Source organism: Notolepis coatsorum (genome assembly GCF_963971535.1).
Source record: "Notolepis coatsorum genome assembly, chromosome: 19".
NCBI lineage: Eukaryota > Metazoa > Chordata > Actinopteri > Aulopiformes > Paralepididae > Notolepis > Notolepis coatsorum.
Genome location: NC_140183.1, coordinates 46,918,668 through 46,942,229, shown reverse-complemented (window position 1 = coordinate 46,942,229; position 23,562 = coordinate 46,918,668). Strand labels below are relative to the sequence as shown.

Here is a 23,562-nt window from a genome sequence, read left to right as displayed (position 1 = left end):
TCCACAATCATCTCCTTTGTTTTGCTGACGTTCAGGGAGAGGCTGTTTTCCTGGCACCATCCCGCCAGGACCTTGACCTCTTCCAGGTAGGCCCTCTCGTCGTTGGCAGAGATCAGGCCCACCACCACTGTGTCGTCAGCAAATTTGACGATTGTATTGCTACTCCGCTGAGCCACACAGTCGTGTGTGTACAGGGAGTAGAGGAGGGGACTCAGAACACAGCCCTGGGGGGCCCCTATGTTGAGGGTGATGGATGAGGAGGTGCAGTTGCCTGCTCTCACCACCTGGGGTCTGCCAGTCAGGAAGTCCAAGACCCACTGGCAGAGGTCATAGCCCAAGCCCAGGTCCCTGAGCTTGGCTATGAGTATGGAGGGGACATAATAAACATCTCCATAAACACGTCCCCAAGGACTTCAAAATTGCGAGTAACCCCTCTGCACAAAAAGGGCAGCAAATTAGACCCAGGCAACTACCGCCCTGTTTCTATTCTTACCTCCATCTCGAAAGTCATGGAAAAAATAGTCTACGAACAGGTCGAAAAGTACCTAGCGGAGAAAAATCGAATCTACGAATTCCAATCTGGCTTCAGAACATCCCACTCCACTGACACTAGTGTTGTCAAAAATATCGAAGTATCGATACATATCGATACTGAATATTTAAAACGGCTTCGATACTCATTTCCCGAAGTACCGATACTTTCTGCAGTATCGGTACCAGCTGGCGAGTGTTCTACCGCAAGTTGTTGACTCGCTGTTCAGAGCACGCTTGCCCCCCGGCTCCTCCGAGTCCAGCCCTCCCACTCACAGAGAGCCGTCTTCTTCAGTTAGTAAACAAACATTTTAGCTGAAGATGGTAAATGCAGAGCCTCCGCAACTTGTGCTTGTGGATAAAGAAAACAGCAGAAGTGCTGTTTGGAGGTACTTCGGGTTTCAAGTAAACAACGAAGGACAAGCTACAAATGCCCCAATGCTATTTGCAAGCGGTGTTAGAGCAGTGCCAGCGCCGATCTCCATAAAGAAATGAAAGAGGTTTGTGACAGCTGCTGTGTCACTGTGACTGAAGCATTAACTCTAGTTTAATACATGATACGTTGTCTACTGATGGCGCATAATATCAACAGCTGAATCGTTGTAACGTTACAGCTACCAGCTAACGTTAGCTACTGCTAGCTCCGTTAGCTTAGCTGGCTACTTGTATAATTACTGCATGGTAACGGAGTAACGTTAACACGTTATGTCGAGGTCATACAATACTACAGTCGACATAAGGTTAACGTTACCCCGTTTCCATCAAGTGTTTAAATAGCAGCAATCTTGTTGAAAATGTAACGTTACTAAAATGCTCCGAGCATATTCTCTCTCTCTCTCTCTCTCTCTCTCTCTCTCTCTGAAGTGAGATGAACAGTTATTTTTAAATGTGTGATCTAAAGATAAACAAAGGGTTTTAAAATAGTTATATTTATCTTCTCTTATTGTATCTTATAGTATACTATGATGAATTGAAAATGGGGGACCCTGATGTAAACAAGACGAAAGTCTTTCTCTGGTCTGCATCCCCTTAACAATTGTATGTATTGAGCTGTACTGTACCCATTCTGAAATCTGTTAATAAACTTTTCAATCAATCAATACCAGAGAGAAGCTAAATTTGAAGCTAAATTTGTTTAAAAAAGAAAAGAAAAAAATTATATATATATATATATTTTTTTTTTATATCGAAATAATATCGAAGTATCAATACTTTTCAAGGTATCGTATCGAAATTCCAGTATCGTGACAACACTAACTGACACATGCCTTCTCTATTTGAACGACCACATCAAACAAGAGGTGGACGTGGGCAAATACTGCGGCATGGTCATGCTGGACCTACAAAAGGCCTTCGACACGGTCAATCACTCCATTCTGATTGACAAGCTAAAAGCAATTGGTTTTGAGCTTATCAGTGAGCTGGATGCAATCCTACCTTGAGGGGAGAGAACAGATGGTGGAAGTAAACGGTACCCTATCGCCCCCCCCCCCTCACAGTGAGCTGTGGTGTTCCACAAGGAAGCATACTAGGACCGCTACTGTTCCTAATTTATGCAAATGTCGTCAGCTTGTGACTGCAACTTGTTCCTGTTCGCGGACGACTCAGCCCTGCTGGTCTCTGACAAGAACAAGTTACAGGTTGAAAAAACCCTCAGCTCAGAACTCTGCACCTGGCTCGCTGATAACAAACTATCATTACACATGGGTAAAACAGAGTACATTCTCTTCGGATCAAATAACAAACTCGGCAAGACCGACGGCTTCTCAGTTACAGTGGGTGACAATATTGTCACAAGGAAAGATGAAATTACATACCTAGGTTCCATCCTAGAGGCAAATCTTTCCTGTGACAAAATGGCATCCAAGGTAATAAAAAAAGTCAACCAACGAACTCGATTCTTGTACCGGATCTCCTCTCTGGTAAACAAGAATACCCTGAAGACTCTGGCAGGAGCACTCATTCAAGGGTACTACGACTATTAGGGATGTCACGATCCGATCGTGATTTTCAGAAGATCGGGATAAAAAAAAAAAAAATTGCTTTTTATTCAACAAACATGACCATGTTCACGTTTTAAACTCATACTGAAGCCTTAGTTTTGGTTTTAAATTGCATATCATCATTCATTTATTTATTGTCACACAGAGCAGAAGAATTTAGCCAAAACAAACGCATTTCCTTTGATTTAATTATACATCAAATGATTTATGTCAAGGATGAGGGACATCCACTAGTTGCAGAACTTGCAGTCAACTGATTTTTACAGACGATGGCGCCATTGCTCTCATGAAGCAGCAGGTTGGAGGCGGAGTTTTTAGATTACTCCGGTTGCAATGCCTCGCTTGAATGAAGTTAACTTTTCACCTGGATAACGTCAACATTCAGGGTGAATGTAATGTGAGCCACCGGCGCTCGAGCCACCTCAAGCCCCTCGAGGGACTATTGAGGCAACAGTCTCGCTTTGCCAGTTTCTGACAAATGCGTCAAATCGGTTACTAATGGCAAGGCGCTCGCCACTAATGCAGGAGATGCTGGGTTCGAGCCCAGCTCTCAGCGTTGCTACTGGCTTGGCTGGTCATTCATACTAACACAATTGGCAGTGTTAGGGGTGGGAAAGCCAGTGGGTGGGGATTGGACGTTGTGACCAGCTACTCCTACAGGTCGGTTGGTGCGCCTGTACAGCAGAATCAGTGGGAGGCATAGTCTAGCAACGTTCGAGACAGGGGAGGGGAGAATTGAAGGAAGAATTGGCGAGGTGAAATTGGGATGGGAGAAAAATAAATCATTTTTTAATAAATTATTATTATTTTTAATCAGTTACTAATGTGAAAGATCGGTATCGGTAGATACTCAAAATCACATGATCGGGAGCAAAAGAAATTTATCGGGACATCCCTAATGACTATGCTTGCACCTCATGGTACCAAAGCACCTCAAAGGCGCTAAAAACAAAATTACAAACATCACAAAACAAACTGGTCAGAGTACTACTTGACCTCACTCCTAGAACCCACCTCATCACCCCTGCCCACTTTGGCTACCTAGGATGGCTTAGAGTAGACGACAGAGTACAGCAACTTGCAATGGGCCTGGTCTACAAGATACACTATACGACTAAGGTACCCATGCAGGGAACAAACTTAACTTTTTGACTTACCAGCCATTTGGCTGGTAGATTTTAAAAACTACTAGCCATCCAGATTTTTTACCAGCCAAAAATTATAAATAGCTTTTTAGTATATCGCCATGTGTTATTATTACTATATAATACTCTTGTATGCTATTTTCAATTAATATCATAAACAACATAATTTAATTGAGAAATGTTTTTGTCTTGGTGATCATGCATTCCACTGGGTAGGCTTTACAACAATAAATAATTAGCTGAAAGTGAAAGCCGACACACCTATATGAACATGCTGGACTAACGTTATAAAAAAAACACAATAAACTTACTCGCACATCCAGGCGAAGTCCCTGTATGGTCTTGATTTTTTCGCTATAGCGTGGGCGTTACGGAATAGTATCCGCATTTTAGCCAGAGTCGACTCTGACAGCTTGGTCAACAGTCGTACAGTCGGAGCAGCCAGGAGCGGAGTAGACTGTGCTTTGCATCTAACAGAGCAGTCCCTGTGACAGCGTGACGTCTCGTGGCTTTTGATGGCTTCCAGTTTCATCACTGACGTCCCGATGACAAATAAAATTCGTTTTCTTTTATCCGTTGCTTTGGCACGACATGGTATACAAAACATTACCCCCCCCCTCAAATTTAAGCCAAGCTGGTGGTAGCAACGGACTCGTCAACGTTAATGTTGTCGCCTGTTTTTCTTAATTTTGAGGGGGGACCCGGGGGAGCTACTCCGGGAATATGCCTCCACATATTTGGTCAAATCAAATGCAAAATTAAATATCAGAGCACAATCAAAAACGCGATTGCAGGTTTTTTTTTGTAGGCTAAAGAACGGATGAAGACAGATCTCATGTGCGTCTCATGTTACAAACTTGATCTCGTGAGCAGAGCGCATCTCACACACACACACACAGTTTCACTTTCGTTTCAACTCACCACGCCCGCATCCAATAGGGTCCAGCTGCAGCCCCGGAGATTGTTCCAGATTGGGCAACTTCCACCCGCTCCCACGACATTTCTCTCGCTCAGCTGGAGGCTACTCCCTGCATCATATTAATGCCGACTCATGCAGTGGATTTTGTTGGCCGCCAGATGGCGCCCAGGCCTTAATTTATGACGGCCAAACATGAAATCTACACGCCTGTGGCGCTGGGCGTGTAACTATTTTGTACCCTGTACCCATGTACATGTCAAAATACTTCCCAAAGGTCAGTGAATACCACGACCACAACACCAGAGGGAGCTCAACAAATCATGTTAAACTCAGATTCAGCTCAAACAAGGGACTAAACACGTTTAGCAATTATGCCACATCAATGTGGAACGCCCTACCCAAAGCTGTAAAGGAATGTGAATCCCTACGACCCTACCCACATTCAAAACCGCTCTTAACACTTTGCATGCCACGCCCGAGATTTCTCGGGTTTACCCCCCCGCGGGTTGAATGCCCACTCACGAGAATTCTTGTATTTTTTTTTTAGCGATCTGAAATCATATTTCATCAACCATGTCTACCGTTGGAAATTCAGCTACCTCAGGCGCTCAGATGTGAAAAAAGCGCCCCCTATCATCTCCCAGGTGGTAATTCACCCTTTTGGATTGAACTCAATGCAAATGATTGAGAAAAAAAACCCTGCACTCCACATTTTACTTCTCACTCACGCAGCCGGCATCTACCAGCTTCATGCTGGACTCTCGGAGCCGCGGGGAATATGTGTTTTACTGTATACACGGTGAATCAATAAAAATATCGATTTTTTTCGAATGGCGATCAGGAATTGGAATAATCCATTTGGATACCATCTGATCTCAGGTAAGGAATTTATGTTACAAGTCTAAGGATAATCAGACCCGTTTTCACGGATATATAAGCTTTTATGTGATTATGTGATATCGCTGTTTGACTATGCGCGCCGTCAGGAAATAGGAGAATCGATTTTCAGCGCGCGCCACGAGCGTGCATGCGTACACATATACTATCGATAATCTAGCGTTTATTTGAAAACGATTCATAAATAGGCCGAACAATGACAACGTTCTATAATATTCCAGTAAAAGGCGATTATCATGGAAACCTCTTTTTTCTCCGTGAAAACGAGGGGTTTTCTAAATGCTATGAAATGGAAATGAAACGATAAAAAAAACAATCTGCCTCGACAATGTTGACTGGAAATAGGTCATTGATAATGCGACGGGATGGACGTGCTGTACAGGTCCCACAACATAAGATAAAAAAATTATTATAATAAAAAATAATATAATAAATGTTTTAATTAAAAAAAAATCTCGAAGCTTCGAATTAAAATCGAAGCTCAGCCCCGAAGCTTCGATTGCCAAAAAAGCTTCGAAGGTCAGCCCTACAAATTACACGCACACAGCATCATAGCGCCGCTATCATTTCACATGGCCGTTCAGTGTTAGAATATCTTTCCGTTCATCTACTCATAGTATTAACAACTCATAAAAGAACAAGAGCTTTGGATGCAAGTCCATGTCAATCCGTGTTGATGTCAGAATCCATTTTTTAAAGACAGATTCAGTGGTTTACATAAAACTAAACACATAAGGCACTAAAAGAGACAGTGTAGCCAGCAATAAAACCACAGGCATATGAGGGAATAGTAGGAAAGTAACCAATTAATGAATAATGTCAAGTAAATCTACAGAATTTGTGCGAGTGCTACCTGATGTGAGCATCATGATGCTACTGTCGGCCTCTGGAGGGAGCACGTCAACCAGGGCGTTGCTGTGCTTGTGCAAGGCTACAGAGGCATTGGGCTTCAGCAGCTCTCTGTCTATGGTGCTCAGGATGCGCACATAGTAGTTGGACCCTGAGAAAAGGAAAGAGGACAAAGGGGGGAAATTAATGCACGATAGATTAAATACCCATTTCATACATAATAGGCATTAAAATGGTGTACTGAGCAATTTCAGAGGTGGATGATTTGTTTACACTTTGCAGAGCCTGCAATTTGTTTATAAAACATTTAATATTTGTGTAATTCTTACAATTATTCTATCTTGTGACATTATAAATTATAGGTACTGTGAAACAAAGAAGCCTAGAATATATTTGCAAAGAAAATTGCAATAAAAATTATAAAACAACAATAATAAGAACAACAAGAGTGAAACGACAACTTTTCTGATGGCTTTCTAGCTTCAGTGTTCCAGGGACCCAATTTTCCACGGAGGATATATAGCTCATGAATGTTTTAACTTCTATGACCGGTGCACCTTCTGTGAATAGTGCACCTTTCAGATAATTATACCAGAGAATTAACAACACTACTTGAAACACACGACGACACTGATGGCAACACAGTTCAAATAAATATCAACTAAAATAATCTTAATTAATTTGGGGGGGGGGGGGGGGGTCATGAGGATGTGGATACATAGAGGTAGGCTATTCTTTCAGACTCGCAATTCAAAATCAAAAGTATGCCATGGATTGCAGAAGTCAACGATATAACAGGACACTATCGGTGCCCAGCAACCGCTTCAACCCTACTCTGACCCGTCATACCGGTTGTTTCCAAGGAGGACTAACATAAGTTGCAGATGCTGCATAGATATTGTGAAATTGTTTTGAGACGCAAGACGTTGGTCTATGGAACTTGTGTCTAAAAACTCAATGTCCAAGGAAATAGCTTCAATACACTTGAGTGTGCACAATAGCCAGGTTTTTTAATAACGGCCTACATAAACTGTAAAAGGATTGTTTAACCAAATTAAAGGACCATAGTCTTTTTGACATGTGGGTTCCAAGTCTTTGCCTACATACAAAAAAAGCACCCATTCTTTTTTCATAATCGTTTACCGTTACTAAAATATTTTCGACTAAATTATTTTCAGCCGATTCACCTCTGCCATAGGCTTCCATTGTATCGGAAAATCACTAATTTGGGGTGTCACGATTCTCCAAATGCACGATTAAATTTTACTTTTGATTTTAAGGTCATCAAGTCTTGATTTGTAAATATCAACAAACCATTGGTCTTGTGCCCTGAAAACTGTCTTTTCAATTTACAAAATTTTTAAATATAGGGTTAGGGTAACAACAGCTACCACAAAGAGAATTTTCAACAAAATATCATTGTCAGATTGTCAGAGGGTTGCAGGCACTGTACAGTAGGGGTGTAACGGTACACAGAAGCCACGGTTCAGTGTACCTCGGTATTGGGGTCACGGTTCGGTACAACAGGAAAAAAATATTTATAATTATTATTATTATTAAATAGAATAATTTTCTATAGGCTTGCCGTGGTAGTCAGTGATACTGGTGTCATTCTGTGTTCAGGCATCCACTGAGTAAATTAATTGCCTACTGCCCCCTTAACAACTTGTTTCACTTGTAGAGAGGATTTTAACTGCACGTGAAGCCGAGACTAAAGACTAGAGAACAGATGACATGTTACTAGGGATGCCCTGATCGATAAAACGATAACGATAATTTTTTTTCTTTTTTTTTACCTGCAACAGGGACAGTGGACAGACTTGTCTTTCTTGCCTGCAACTTAAAGTAATGGCTTTGCTTGTCTAAATGACAATACTGATCAAATTGAGATTTATTTTTCTCTTGTCCATTTATTTTGTTTGCTTTCTAATTTAAAATACAGTTTGAAACCGTCTGTACACAGTAGGCTATGTATGCTAGCAGAGCTAGTCTCCAGTCCCGAGTCACGTGCACATGTGCAGTGGTTTGTCCACCAAAAAAGCACCAGAAGATAGAAAAGAAACTAGCAGAGCCAGAACTATTCAACTCCCCTGGAGCCACAGCCAGCAGAGAAGCCTGTTTACTTTCGCTTTCAAACCAGCTGCAGCCTGAGAACTGGAGTGTGAGGGGCTGTAAGACTAAAGATGGCGGCAACGACAAAGAATTGCTGCAAAATAAACATACATCTGTTGTTTTTTTAATACTTATAACAATATCGATAATTATCGATATCGAGTGATATGATAACATTATCATATAGTTATCGTGATAAAATTTTTGGCCATAACGCCCAGCCCTATTCTAAATGGAGAACTTTTTATTCCTAAATCTACACCAATAGATCTTTCACCCAGAGTGAAAATAGCATAGTCCCCTGAGGTGGGAACGGGATGAAACGATAACAGGCTTCACCTTCACCAGGCCTAATAGAGGTCATAAGAGGTAATAACACCTATCCCTACTCCAAACAGAGTTCACAGTGGTGGTGGTCAGTGGTGCGTTGGTCATGGGACGGAGTTGCACGCCGTTCAACCAGGTCTGTGAGCAGGAGCACACAGGAGCATGCGCACGCACATGCACGGATGTGCCCGGGAGCATGCGTGCACGCGACGTCATTAAAACACAGTGCAACCAGGTATGAAATCGCCAAGGCACCACTGGTGGTGGTGGTGCTCCACCACCGTGTGAAACTGTCAACAGCGTCTTAGCACATTCTAATAACAAAACCCTGGGGAGAACAGGGAACAAACTTAACTTTTTGACTTACCAGCCATTTGGCTGGTAGATTTAAAAAAAACTACCAGCCGGGCAGATTTTTTACTAGCCAAAAATTATAAATAGCTTTTTAGTATATCGCCATGTGTTATTATTACTATATAATACTCTCATATGCTATTTTCAATTAATATCATAAACAACATAAGGAATATTAGCATAATTTTGAGTAGACTGAAGGAATGAGTCAGTCAACTGGTCGTTATTCCTCTGTCTTTCCTCTCTGTCAGCGCGCACACACCACACACACAGACGGCTCCTCCCCCGCTAGCCCCCACCCTCTTCTAGTCAGCCTGCTGTTCTCGGTCTCTTTCTCTCTCTCTCTCTCTCTCTGTGTTTATGCGGAGCAGCGTTAGCATTTCGGGAGCATATGACCAAAACCCAGGCAACTTCGAGCCCTTAAGGAATCAAATAGTCTGCTCTATGGCTGCATGCTGTGTATCGCTGCTCTGCTCGGCTTTAATGGAGCAGAAGCACGGACTGGGGCGGATATGACTCGCGAAGTTGCTACAGGGTTTTTCAAAATAAGAGTATCATATGAACGGAAAGTTTCTAGCTGCCGGAGCCCAGATATTATGACTGGAGCTGCGCTTGGGGCGGCAATGAGACCCGCACAGGATTTTCAAAATAAGAGTATCGATATGAATTACACGCCAGCTGGCGGGCAGACTATTATTTTCAGATGCCAGACGGTAAATCTACACGCATTTGGCGATGGGGTCTTAGTTATTTTGTTCCCTGAGATGGTGATATACTCTTGATTCAAGAAATAATATAAGTAGGAAATAATCGAATATAATAATAATTTAGGATAATTTAGGACCTGCTCCGAGGTCATCAATTGGCACACATGCGATGCATGCATGCAATTCGTATCTGCGATTAACCCATCCCGTCGTCCTTCCCCCCCAAGGGCAGCCGGGAGCAGACAGGCGTCAACGTGAGCCGCGCCAGGGAACCAATCCAAGTGCTCCTGTCCGTCTTCGTCAAGGACGCCACAGCGTTAGCGATCTTGTTGTTGTGCATGTTTTTCCATTGGGTTTATCTTATCGGGGGGAAACCCTTGCGAGCACGGGGAGAACATGCAAACTCCACACAGAAAGGCCTGGGAGATACCCCACCTGGGTAACTGGCATCATGGAAACCTGGTCCCCAAGCGGGAATCGAACCCTGGACCTTCTTGCTGTGAGGCGACAGTGTTAACCACTACACCACCGTGCCGCTATATGTCCCTCCTTGGGAAGATAAACTTAGTAAAAATTATATTGGCTCCCAAATTAAATTATATCCTATATATGCTGCCGCTGACTCTCCCGACTCAGTTACTCAAACAGTATGACAAAGTCATTAATGTATATTTGTGGGGGGGCAAAAGGCCACTATTTGGTCGGGCCAAAATGTATGCAGCAAAGGAAAATGGCGGCTTATCCCTGCCTAAGCTAGACTGGTATCACTATGCGTTTTCGCTCTCCCAGCTCTCCAAATTGAATCACTCGACTGAGGAGGCACCTGCTTGGGTCAAGATAGAGGAGGAAATGGTATATCCCTCATCTCTGGAATCCTTCCTGACACAATCAGACAGACCTATACCTTTTAAGAACCCTCTAATGGCGTTTGCCAGGGAAACTTGGAATCAGTCGCACAGGCTGACTGGTGATAGCCCATATCTGACTACAAGAGCCTCTATATGGTATAATAAAAAACTAAAGATTGGTAAGAAATCAGTCATATGGGATGACTGGATTAAAAGGGGGATACATGTACTAGGTGATATAGCCGGGGAAGATGGGGCATTACCTTTTGAGGATATTAGAGAGGACTTTGGTATAGATAATAAAAACGTCTATAAATTCCTACAGATTAGACATTGTATATCGTCAACAATGGAAGGGCCAAAATGTGGCCCGATTACTGCAATTCAAGAAATATTTTATAAAGGATGGCGTAGGAAAGGCGGTGCGTCAAGATTCTATGATGTTATAAGGGAACACAATGCACCCAAGTTGGCGGGTCTGAGGTTGAGCTGGGAGAACGATGTACGTGAGGATATTACTGAGGAAATATGGTAGAAGCTGGTATCCAAATGGGGTAAATTCTCATGGGAGGCACAATCACAACTTATCTTTTACAAAGTTTTAAACAGAAGCTATTGGACGCCTAGTAAACTGGCCAGACTAAAGTTAAGGGACAGTGACATCTGCTGGAGATGTGAGAAGGAGACAGGCACTTTACTATGTTATACGAATGTGAGAAAGTCCGGAAAATGTGGGATCAAATTGTGATATTCCTAAGTAAAGTTTTGAATGTAAAGGTGAATAACTCCCCAATGGCATGTGTTTTGGGTATAGTACCGAAAGAGATTAAACTGCCTAAATACCAGGGAATGTGGTATAGAATGGCCATGATATCAGGGTGTAGAATTGCCTTACGACATTGGAAATCACCCATTGATATTACTTTTAAAGAATGGATGGAACTAATGTTTCGGACAGCATCATATGAAAGGGTAACATATAGAGTCGCAGGGAGAGAGGATATCTTTGCTGAGGTATGGGACAGTTTTCTACACCTGACTGAACGGTTTGGGGACGAATGATTAAGGTGGGGTTTCAGTATTATCAATGATGAAGGTGAAAAATGGGATCCGACCTGATGGTACCTATACTTTATATTGTATTATGTATGTATATGCATTAACGTATATGCATCTTGGTTATATATGCACATATAGTAATTTTTTTTGTTTTTTTTTGTAAGTACTTTTTTAATTTCCATGTCTGTTTTTGGTATGTCTGTATAAGTCTTTTGTATGTTTTATATGTCAATACGAAAAAGAAAAAAACAACTTTGCATAGTATGCTGTTGAAAGATGTCTCTTGAATATTTGTAAGATTTGTGCAAAAATATATATAAAAAAAAAAAAAAAAAAGTAGGAAATAATCATCTTTAGCAGATTTGATGTTGATTTGAATCATACCTGTGGTGGAACCAACGATGGCCGTGTTCTGATCCACGGCCTCCAGGAACTGGCCAATGACCAGCGGGATGCTCTGTATCCTCTTGACCTCCTCCTGGGCGTGGAGGAACTCCTTCTTCAGGTTCTTCTGTTCATCTTTGATGTACTCCTCCTGCACCTCCAGGAACTCCAGCTCCTGCTGCAGCTTCTACAGCCACAAAACACAAGGAGAAATGTGTATGAGGCAGAGGTAAAGGTGGCTGCAACAAACAGATTAGCCCAGGGCTGTACGTTAACTTTTTTTGCACATAGCACTGGTGCTACAGAGGTTGATAGTTTTGTAGCACAGGCCAAAATCTTGTAGCACAAGTATAAAACGTGTTATATTTGTAACAGTCACAAATGTGCCTATTGTATTTGTGTTATTTAGTTGCAGTGCCATGTTTGGCTGTCATTTAGTATATCGCCATGTGTTATTATTACTATAATACTCTCATATGCTATTTTCAATTAATATCATAAACAACATAAGGAATATTAGCATAATTTTGAGTGGACTGAAGGAATGAGTCAGCGTTAATAGTTTTAAATGCAAATAATTTATTGAAACATAGAAGTGAGGTCGGTTGGGACACACACACACACACACACACAATGGGGGACCCTGATGTAAACAAGACAAACGTCTTTCTCTGGTCTGCATCCCATTAACAATTGTGTGTATTGAGCCGTACTGTACCCATTCTGCAATCTGTTAAATAAAGTTTTTCATTCATTCACACACACTGTTTCAACTCACCACCCCCGCATCATATTGTAGTCTAGTCTGTCTTCAAACTTCCACTCCTCTCGAAACTTTTTTATATTTGAATATCAACATTATCTGTCCATCCTCAGTAATCCTCAGTTTACTATAATATACTCCTGACTAGTGACTTCATCGTCTTTCCAAACGCACGCACACACACAAGGAAGGGGAGAGAGTGCCCCCCCATTTCCCTTTCCCCAGTCCACACTGTCTGCTGGCTCTGCGCCTCTGCCTCTGATCAGGATTAGCTTGTTAACGTTGTAGTGATTGTAATGGTACATAAACGTTAATTTCGGGCGATGTGCGCATAAAGGAATGGCGACGGTGCAAAGCATGTAGATGCATTTGACCCGTTGCGAGAAGAAAAAAAACACCACAGACTTATTTCGGGACGTGTAGGCGCACTGCTGTGTTAACGCAGCAGTGCGCACCAACCGACCAACGCGCTGCTCTGCTTGCAGAAGCACGGATAGGGCGGATATGACTCGTCGAGTTGTCACGGAGTTTTTTCAAAATAAGAGTATCATATGCACCTGAACGTTGCTAGCTGTCGGAGCCTAGTTATTATAGCTGGAGCTGCGCGTGGGCAGAAATGAGACCCGCTACAGGATTTTCAAAATAAGAGTATCTATATGAACCGAATCCCTATCGCACCAGTGCTACTGAAGTAAATCCATTCATCGCACAGACCGCTGTTGCTGTAGCACGTGCGATATATATGTTGCACTGTACAGCCCTGGATTAGCCCCTTTTGTGACTGTGATGCGCAGAGTGAATCCACAGTCACTTCCTAGTCCGTAGCAAACCAACCTAGAGTTACCATGAAGGACTGGTTCTGCCCGAACCGTTCATTATACAAGTATCACAGAGACATTTCAAAGGTACTCACAGTTGCACGAGGGTTTCGGACAGAGATACGTGATGGTTTGAAAGCTTGGTGTTGCTAATAAACATTTAAAATAATTTTTATAAACGTGTAAACATCCCAGAGGCAGTAGGGCTGTACCGAATGCTTCGAAGCTTCGATCATAATGTTGACATTCAAATTCTAAATCAACATTCGAATTTTTTATTTTTAATAATTTTTTTTTGTGTCTATTCAATCTGTTTAAACCAATGGGGGTTTTCTTCACAGTTGCAGTTAAATATTAGGCTACACACTAATATTATACTATAAGACATCACCATCACTTTCATACCAACCGTGCCCTTATTGGATTATTTATGTTGACGAAACTGATGAGTTATATTCATTAAAGAAAGTTGATTTAATAAAAGAAAAATACAAATTTAATCAGATTAATCACTTTATTCAAATTGAGGATTTAGTTTATAAAAAAATATATATATTTTTTTTTATTTTTTTATTTTTTTATAGACATTCAAAGCTTCGTTCGAATACTTCAATCGAAGCTTCAAATGTTAAATGACATTCGGTACAGCCCTAAGAGGCAGCGTTGCATGCTGGGTGCACCAGGCATGTCACAAATGCAGAATAAGAGAAGAAGCCATTCTGATGCAACTCTGTGATGTTTACACGTTTATAAAAATTATTTAAAATGTTTATTAGTAACGCCAAGCTTTCAAACCATCACGTATCTCTGTCCGAAACCCTTGTGCAACTGTGAGTACCTTTGAAATTTCTCTGAAAGTAGCCTGCTCTAATGGATTGATCACCGAGGCCAGTCCACTTCAGGGCTGTACAGTGCAAGTAGGGGTGGACGGTATAAACGATAAACGGTATGAATTTGCTCTACGGTATGGATTTTGACTATACCGTGTAACCGGTAGAGCAGCTCTAAAATAGCAATGACGTCGTCGTCATGTAACCACAGCGCGACTATATCAATCGCATTTGCCCCTAAAAATAGATAGAATTAGTCATAGATAATAGATATGTGCAAACTGGAAAAAGTTATTTAGGAGGCTTCGCGCAGTGGGCAACACGCAATTGTCATTTCATAATAAACACATATCACCGCGGCGCACAGCAAGTTTCAATTTCAGTTCCTGGCATTTTTAACCAGTGGAGAAAGGTAAGAGATCTTACCTATCGTTTTTCTTATATGAATTATTCTACGTTAATAAAACATACCTGGTGATCAACTACAGTTTGCTGTAAACATTATGATACGTGTGTAGTGTTATGATAACGACGGCTGCAGCGGGAGGAAGGCTGCAGCAGTGGATTTGCGAAATAGCATGCAGCTGCAGAGCCGCAGAGCCAGGGACTCTTTCAGGTCTGGTCACAGGCCGCTCAACAGCGCCCCCCCACCCAACGGCTGAATTGACCTGAAAGAGCCACTGGCTCTGCGGCTCTGCAGCTACATATGCTTCTAGCAAAATCCAGCATCCAGCCCTGCTGTTTGCAATGGGAGCAGCACGGAGTCTCGACTCGGGACTTATTTTATTTGGAATATAATGACTTTATACGCAAAAGTAACCTAGTTTTAAGTTAAAATATTATAAATCTACATGCCTTGAGGATGTCATTCTTTATATAGCCTGCCTATCAGGCAAAAGAAATTATTCTAACGGAAACACTGATACCGTGATATATACCGTTACCGTCTATGCTTCAAATTATACCGTGATATAAATTTTAGACCATACCGTCCACCCCTAAGTGCAAGATATATATCGCACATGCTACAGCAACAGCGGTCTGTGCGATGAATGGATTTACTTCAGTAGCACTGGTGCCGGTGCGATAGGCATTCGGTTCATATCGATACTCTTATTTTGAAAATCCTGTTGCGGGTCTCATTTCCGCCTAAGCGCAGCTCCAGCTATAATAACTATGGCTCCGACAGCTAGCAACGCTCAGTTCGTTTCGATACTCTTATTTTGAAAATCCTGTGTGTCGTACTCGTGACTCATATCCGCTCCACAGCACACAACAGTACTCGTCTCAGTAGCGTCTGGAACGCAGACATTGCAACAGAGCAGGGCTAGTGTGCTTATTTCGCGACCCAAAACAAATCCCTGCCGTTTTATTCCGCAACGGGTCAAATGCATATAACATGCTTTGCAATCCTCGCCATTCCTTTATGACCACGTCGTGTTTAAGACCGGAATTAACGTCCCGTTAGCATAAGCTAACAACAAGCTAAAACCCTGTTCAGAGTGACAGAGAACAGCAGCTTTATTTCTAAACCTAGCCGCATTTCTGGCAAGACGCTCTCTGATTGGCCGACGCCTGTTTCTACACTGGTTAAGCTTAGGCACTCTTTCGAAGTTGGTTAAGGTTAGAGTTTGTCTTAGAGCATGGCGATAGAACGCCAGGTAGTTTGCAGGCTGTTTGACGTGGGCATTCTCCCTTCTGTGTGTGTGCGCATTTGAAAAGATATGATCATGAAGTCAGACGAGTATATTATATTGATAGTAAATGTACTGAGGGTGGACAGATACAATACATAATAATAAATGTATGCATTATCATCATGCAACATAAAACAATTGCAGGAACGGTTTGGGAGAGGAAGGGATTTTAGGTTGCGTGTTCCAATTTTTTTTTACTTAAAGTTTAAAGCTCAATATATCAAAACGTGGCACTTTATACTTATAGTGAACAGGTCTATTTGTATTAAAAACAATAAATCGTTTTTCATTTAAATGTCTGGAAGAGCTAAAAAACAATTTTCCAAATTATATTTGTTACCTTTTGAGTTGATCTAAATGTTACCGATTGTGTTAAATGGGCTTATGATATCATCTCATATCGATTGCAGGCACCTGCATTGTATCGTATCGTGGCAGATATCGGCAAATATCGTATCATTGTCCAAAGAATCAATATCGTATCGTGATGAAACTGGTGATTCCCACCCCTAGTAGAGTCCATACACCCAAGACCAAATCCCATAATTCCTTACACGTAACGTGTCTGGCTGTGTGACGTCAACTTGTCAGCATGAAAATGACAGCCAAACATGGCACTGCAACTAAATAACACAAATACAATAGGCACATTTGTGACGGTTACAAATATAACACGTTTTATACTAGATTTTGGCCTGTGCTACAAAAATCAACCTCTGTAGCACCAGTGCTATGTGCAAAAAAAGTTAACTTACAGCCCTGCACTTAAACTGAAGCATAAGCCATTGGCTTTCAAATGATGAAAACAGCGCAATTAATGATAAGCACAGGATGTGGATGAATTAACAAAAGGCTGGCTGTCACAAAACAGTCACATCTAGGGACCTCAAAACCTACTCTAGAGGCCTTTAACCAAGAACTGGAGAGCATGGACTGGTCAGATGAGCTCAGTGGTACACTGGTTGAAGAAACATGGCATGGATTCAAAACCAAATTCACAACAATGCTTAACAATATGGCACCCCTAAGAACCACCAGGGTTAAAAATCACGCTGAGCTATGGATGCACACTGAAATACTGACCGCTATGAAAACCAGAGACAAAAAATGCTCTGAACTTCATAAAAGTCAGACAAAGCTTACCAAAAGCTCAAACAGTGAACTCCAAGCCCACATGGTTGAACTAAAAACTCAAAGACACAGACTAAGAAATGACGTAAACACCATGATCAGAACCGCAAAAAAAGATTTCATCAATGACAAAACTGAGGAAAACACAAATAAACCCTGCGAACTTTGGAAATTACTCAACAACCAACTAGGCTGCAGCAAAAAACTAAAAACCAGATTTACAAACATAAACATAAAGACAGAAAACATTCTCATCACAGACAAACGATGTGGCCAAATACCTAAACATATTCTTTACAAACATAGCCACACAGGGCTCTACAGTGTGACCATATTGCTTGCATATGCCCCTAACAATATTTGTGTGCGAACCTCAAAAGTCAATTAGGCGCACGGTGTGTGACTGCAGATTACAGCCCTCAGTAGTACTTTTTATTTCTCCGCTGAGAATCGTTAAAAAACTACAAGTCCCACATTGCACTCAAGCCAACGGTCAAATCACAGTAGAGTGAAGTGACTGGTTTCATGGGAAATAAAGCAAATGACCAATCGGAAGCTCTCATTTTGCTTGTTTACTTCCTGAAACTCCGCCATTGCGATCAGGGCTCTCGTTTTCCGAGACACTAACTTATTATATAGTATCTCTCTTACCAATAGCAATAGATTTTAGAACACCTAGATTTATCGATAGCAATAGTAATATAACGTTAATGCAACAAAACGAATGCCTGGCTTTGTTAATCATAACGTTGATGCAGTAGCGTATGTCGGTGTGTTGGCTGTAACGGACATGACAATAACATAACGTGTACACATTAAAATTGCGATAATCTATTCTAACATTTTCAAATCGATGCAGTTGAATTTCCCCCTTAGGATCGATGCATTGTTACACCCCTACACCAAAGTCACTGGCCCACTGTGTATCTGTGTGTATAATAACTTGGCTAGCGTTATCAACAGCAGAGATGGGCTAGGGTCCAGCTGCAGCGCCGGACGGCTGGAGTGCAAGCGGTCGGTGTGATGTAATTGGCAGACTCGACTGTCAATCAATGGTCTACCTGACACGCAAACTCATAAACAATGTTTCTGTACTGGAGGTGTACAGTATTTCAATAGGCAACCCTGAAAGGATTATTTTTCTAGAAGAGCAACACAGCCAAAACATAGGCATTGTATGCATAAAAGGGGCAAAAGCTAAAGTTAAGTGACTGAACCTTTTGTAGCAGTAGTTTGATTTGATAGGGACAGCACATGTACATCAAGTACAAAATACAAAATGTAAACATGCAGGGTTGTAGCAAGAGCTAATTTACACACATGCACGCACAGTACAAATATACATTTATTTAAAAAATAAAAAATAAAAACTGTTACTTGAAATATTTTCACTGTGCTCCTAAATATTTTTGGGTGCTCCTAAATTTCTTTGTGTGCTCCTAAATTTTTTCATTTAGGAGCACATGTGCTCCTTGGGAAAAAGGTTAGCGTAGAGCCCTGCCACAACACTGGTTAATAAACTACCCTCCCACTCAGGGCATTATGGGGTAAAACACATAGTAGCATACTACAAAAACCTAGGGGTCCGCAAAGACGACTTCAAACTGGAAATGGTAACAACAGATGAGGTACTCAAAAAACTGAGCGCCCTCCAACCTAACAAGGCCACAGGCCATGACAACATCCCCTCCAAATTCCTCAGAGACTCAGCAGCCGCCATCACCCCAGTCATCATCACACACATAATAAATAGAGATGTTCCGATACCATTTTTTCCTTTCCGATCCGATTCCGATACCTAAGCTTTGGGTATCGGCCGATACCGATACTTATCCGATACCAGTGCATACATAAAAAAATAAATAAAAAAAATTATATAAATTATATATATATATATATTTTTTTTTACAGATACTGTTTTATATATACTGTTTTTTAGTAATAACTAGAAAGTAATGGTATTTATTCAACAGGTGATTGTATAGATTTGTATTAGTATCATTAATCAATGAGTATGGGGCTGCAGCACTGCAGATATACCCTACTCCAATGATCCACTCGCTTTGCACTCGCTACCCAGTGGCTCTGCAGATATACCCTACTCAGTCTACAAGGCTCCGTTGAAGTAGCAGAGGAACTGTTGTGATTTTTGCACAATAAATATTCAACATTCTCTTTTGAGACTCCGCCTCAGACTCTTATCATTTGGCACTAAAAGCTAAACATTGTCGCCGATATGGCTGTCCGCAACATGTCATTAATTGTGTACGCGACGTGCAATTGTGCAATGACGACGTTACCGTGAGCTAGGCTAGCTAGCATGAGCTACCGGTATATGGGAAGACCATAGAAGACTGTAACGTTACTGGTGACATTGTGATTTAACTTGGAATACTCCTTTGCCAACTTGCTGTACTTTGCTTGCAGGTCTGCAGCCATTATTGCTGGATTATGAATAGCCCCAACTTTAGCCAAGGTAACGTCAAAGCTAGCTTTCGGTTAGCTGTTCAATGCTAATAACACCAGCCACCAAGCGAACTCATCAGAGCTCCCTGTCAACAGCGCTCTGTCGGGACAATGGCATTTTAAGAAAGTATCTGCTCTGCTGTTAAAATGACAAATGGCAATTGACACTTTAATTCACGGTCGATTAAGCACACGTTTGTTTTATAATGCTCACTCAGCGAGTAGGGTATATCTACAGAGCCCAACGTCCGCAGTGTTGTTGATAAATTACGTCATATGGTATCGGAGCGCAACATTAGAGGGTACTCGCCGATACCGATACCAGCATTTTAGGCAGTATCGGCGGCATTTCCGATACTGGTATCGGTACAACTCTAATAATAAACCTCTCCATAAAACAGGGATTACGTACCCAAAGACTTCAAAATTGCGAGAGTAACCCCCCCTGCACAAAAAGGGGAGCAAATTAGACCCAGGCAACTACCGCCCTGTTTGTATTCTTACCTCCATCTCGAAAGTCATGGAAAAAATAGTATACGAACAGGTCGAAAAGTACCTAGCGGGAAAAAATCGAATCTACGAATTCCAATCTGGCTTCAGAACATCACTCCACTGACACATGCCTTCTCTATTTGAACGACCACATCAAACAAGAGGTGGATGCAGGCAAATACTGCGGCATGGTCATGCTGGACCTACAAAAGGCCTTCAACACTGTCAATCACTCCATTCTGATTGACAAGCTAAAAGCAATTGGTTTTGATAGTCTATCAGTGAGCTGGATGCAATCCTACCTTGAGGGGAGAGAACAGATGGTGGAGGTAACGGTACCCTACCCCCCCACCCTTAAAAAGTGAGCTGTTGTGTTCCACAAGGAGGCATACTAAGACCACTACTGTTCCTAATTTATGCAAATAGATGTCGTCAGCTTGGGACTGCAACTTGTTCTTGTTCGCGGACGACTCAGCCCTGCTGGTCTCTGACAAGAACAAGTTACAGGTTGAAAAAACCCTCAGCTCTGAACTAGGCAGAATCTGCACCTGGCTCGCTGATAACAAACTATCACCTGGGTAAAACAGAGTCCATTCTCTTCGGATCAAATAACAAACTCAGCAAGACCGGCGGCTTCTCAGTTACAGTGGGTGACAATATTGTCACAAGGAAAGATGAAATTACATACCTAGGTTCCATCCTAGAGGCAAATCTTTCCTGTGACAAAATGGCATCCAATATAATCAAAAAAAGTCAAAACAAACTAGATTCTTGTACCGGATCTCTTCTCTGGTAAACAAGAATACCCTGAAGACTCTGGCAGGAGCACTCATTCAAGGGTACTACGACTATGCTTGCACCTCATGGTACCAAAGCACCTCAAAGGCACTACAAACAAGATTACAAACATCACAAAACAAACTGGTCAGAATACTACCTACATTTACATTTAGCTGACGCTTTTATCCAAAGCGACTTACAAGTTCTGTACGACAAGTCATCAGGAAGGGTACAACTCTATCAGCTGAGTAACAATGTTCATCAAAGTGTTGCGTGTTACAGTGTATGTTAGTTTATTAGGACAAGTGCATGACAGTAAGGTTAGTTAGGGTTAGAGTTTATTTTTAACTTGACTCCTAGAACCCACCTCACCCCTGCCCACTTTGACTACCTAGGATGGCTTAGAGTAGACGACAGAGTACAGCAACTTGCATTGGGCCTGGTCTACAAGATACACTACACGACTAAGGTACCCATGTACATGTCAAAATACTTCCCAAAGGTCAGTGAATACCACGACCACAACACCATGTTAAATCATGTTAAACCCAGATTCGTCTCAAACAAGGGACTAAACACGTTTCGCAATTATGCCACATCAATGTGGAACGCCCTACCCAAAGCTGTAAAGGAATGTGAATCACTACCCCCTTTCAAAACCACTCTCAAAGAGCACCTACGGGAGACTGCAATTCGAAACTGGCCCCTGTAAATGTACAGTAAATGTCCTAACCCAATAATACATGAGACCCTCTTCTTGGGACCAAGTAAGGTTGTTGATATTCCAATGTACAGTTTTGCTTGTACAGTTGTACAGTTTCCCCCACCCAGTCTACCCAACCCCCGCCCCACCCACCAAACCACCTCCAATGTACAGTTTCTACGTCAAATGTATACTTTTTTTTGTATCACAAACGGTACTGTATTTATAAATCTGGTATGTCAAATGTATAGATGTAGTAGTACTGTCTATCTGTATGTCGTGTATGTCATATATGTTATATGATTAATTGAAAATGGGGGACCCTGATGTAAACAAGATGAAAGTCTCTCTCTGGTCTGCATCTTAACAATTGTGTAAAGTATTGAGCTGTACTGTATTGTACCCATTCTGCAATCTGTTAATAAAGTTTTCAATCAATCAATCAATTACTGGCATCAAACCTTGTATCTGCTGTAAAGGTCTTCTTGATCTTCTGGTTCTGGTGCCAGGAAGGACAGACCTGTCTGAGGCCTGGAAATCAGCATGGCTGGCGCGTCGTCCTGCATACAAGATTACATTACTTCAACAAACACGTAGCTATGTCATATGACTGATTTAACGACCAATCAACGTTCGATTTATTAGTTCATTCATTTATCTCACGGAGGAGATCAAACTGGGAACGAGGTTAGTTCATTCACCAGTCTTGAGCAAAATCAAGTACAGTAAGAGCGTTAAAGAGTAAAATTCCCGTGATTGAGGTTGACAAATTACCAAAATAACGAATATATATACAAACAAAACTACAAATAAAAACGAATGTCTGCTGACTCGTAGCTTGTTAGCTGGCGTTATCTAAACAAACGTTAACCAAAAACAAGAGATTAGCCGTTTCTAAACTGGCCAACATTACGCACACTGCAAACATTTAACACGTAAACAAGCAGGAGATAAATAACCATTGGTCAAATCATTCAACCTTTGAATGTTAATGTAGCTTTGGAACAAATATTTTCCTTGACCCTTGTTAGCAACAAGCTAATACCAGCAGCTAGCGTCCATTAGCTTGCATGACATAGCATTTGAAGTGAGAATGAATTGGCACGTTTGGATTTGAGAGGCGTAAGCTAATAATAGCGAACAAATACCAGAAGACCACTACACAAGACCACTCTTATGACTCTATATCTTAAATAATGACATCTTAGAAAACACAATTATTTCAATTGTAAAGTTCGACACAATCTTAGTAATTCATACCGGGTTCTTTTCTACAGCTACGATGTCCTCCATGTTGATTTTTCTACGTACGAACTGTCACTGACGTTATGACGTGTTACGTAGGGACATTGGTGGATGGGTAATCACAGTAATGACGTATCTTTACAGTATATTGAACGTTTGTCACAACAACAACAAAAAAAAAAAAGTAATCAATACTCCTGTATCCGAGGAATAGTCCGCCTATAATTTTATCTATAATCAAATAATAACACGGGAGACTTGAGATATCATCAACATAACGGTTTCTCCGCCCTTCTTCTTCTACTCCAAAATATCACAACAGGAACAGGGACAGGTGTGCACACACGTTTCCCCCCAAAACAACCCCCAAGAGGGCGCTCAACTCCATCTAATAACTTCAGTGTCAATAACAGAATAGAACATAAATGAAATAGCTTACACTCCATTCTTTGTGATGGGTAATCTGTGTCTTAAACAAGCACAAACAAGCACAAACAACCCC

The 23,562-nt window shown here is 41.5% G+C and overlaps 1 protein-coding gene across 1 annotated transcript in view; it reads right to left on the bottom strand.

Moving 5' to 3' along the window:
* The window catches only part of psmc4 (proteasome 26S subunit, ATPase 4), a 56,080-nt gene extending 32,897 nt beyond the window's left edge, over positions 1-23,183 (bottom strand). The window contains exons 1-4 of the mRNA XM_084335729.1: positions 23,076-23,183; positions 22,277-22,375; positions 12,136-12,322; positions 6,349-6,495 (exon numbers count right to left, since the gene is read on the bottom strand). Coding sequence (XP_084191855.1) covers positions 6,349-6,495; positions 12,136-12,322; positions 22,277-22,375; positions 23,076-23,108 — 466 coding nt within the window. The 5' untranslated portion in view covers positions 23,109-23,183. The remainder of the gene's footprint in view (positions 1-6,348; positions 6,496-12,135; positions 12,323-22,276; positions 22,376-23,075) is intronic.
* Between the last annotated feature and the right edge of the window lie 379 nt (positions 23,184-23,562).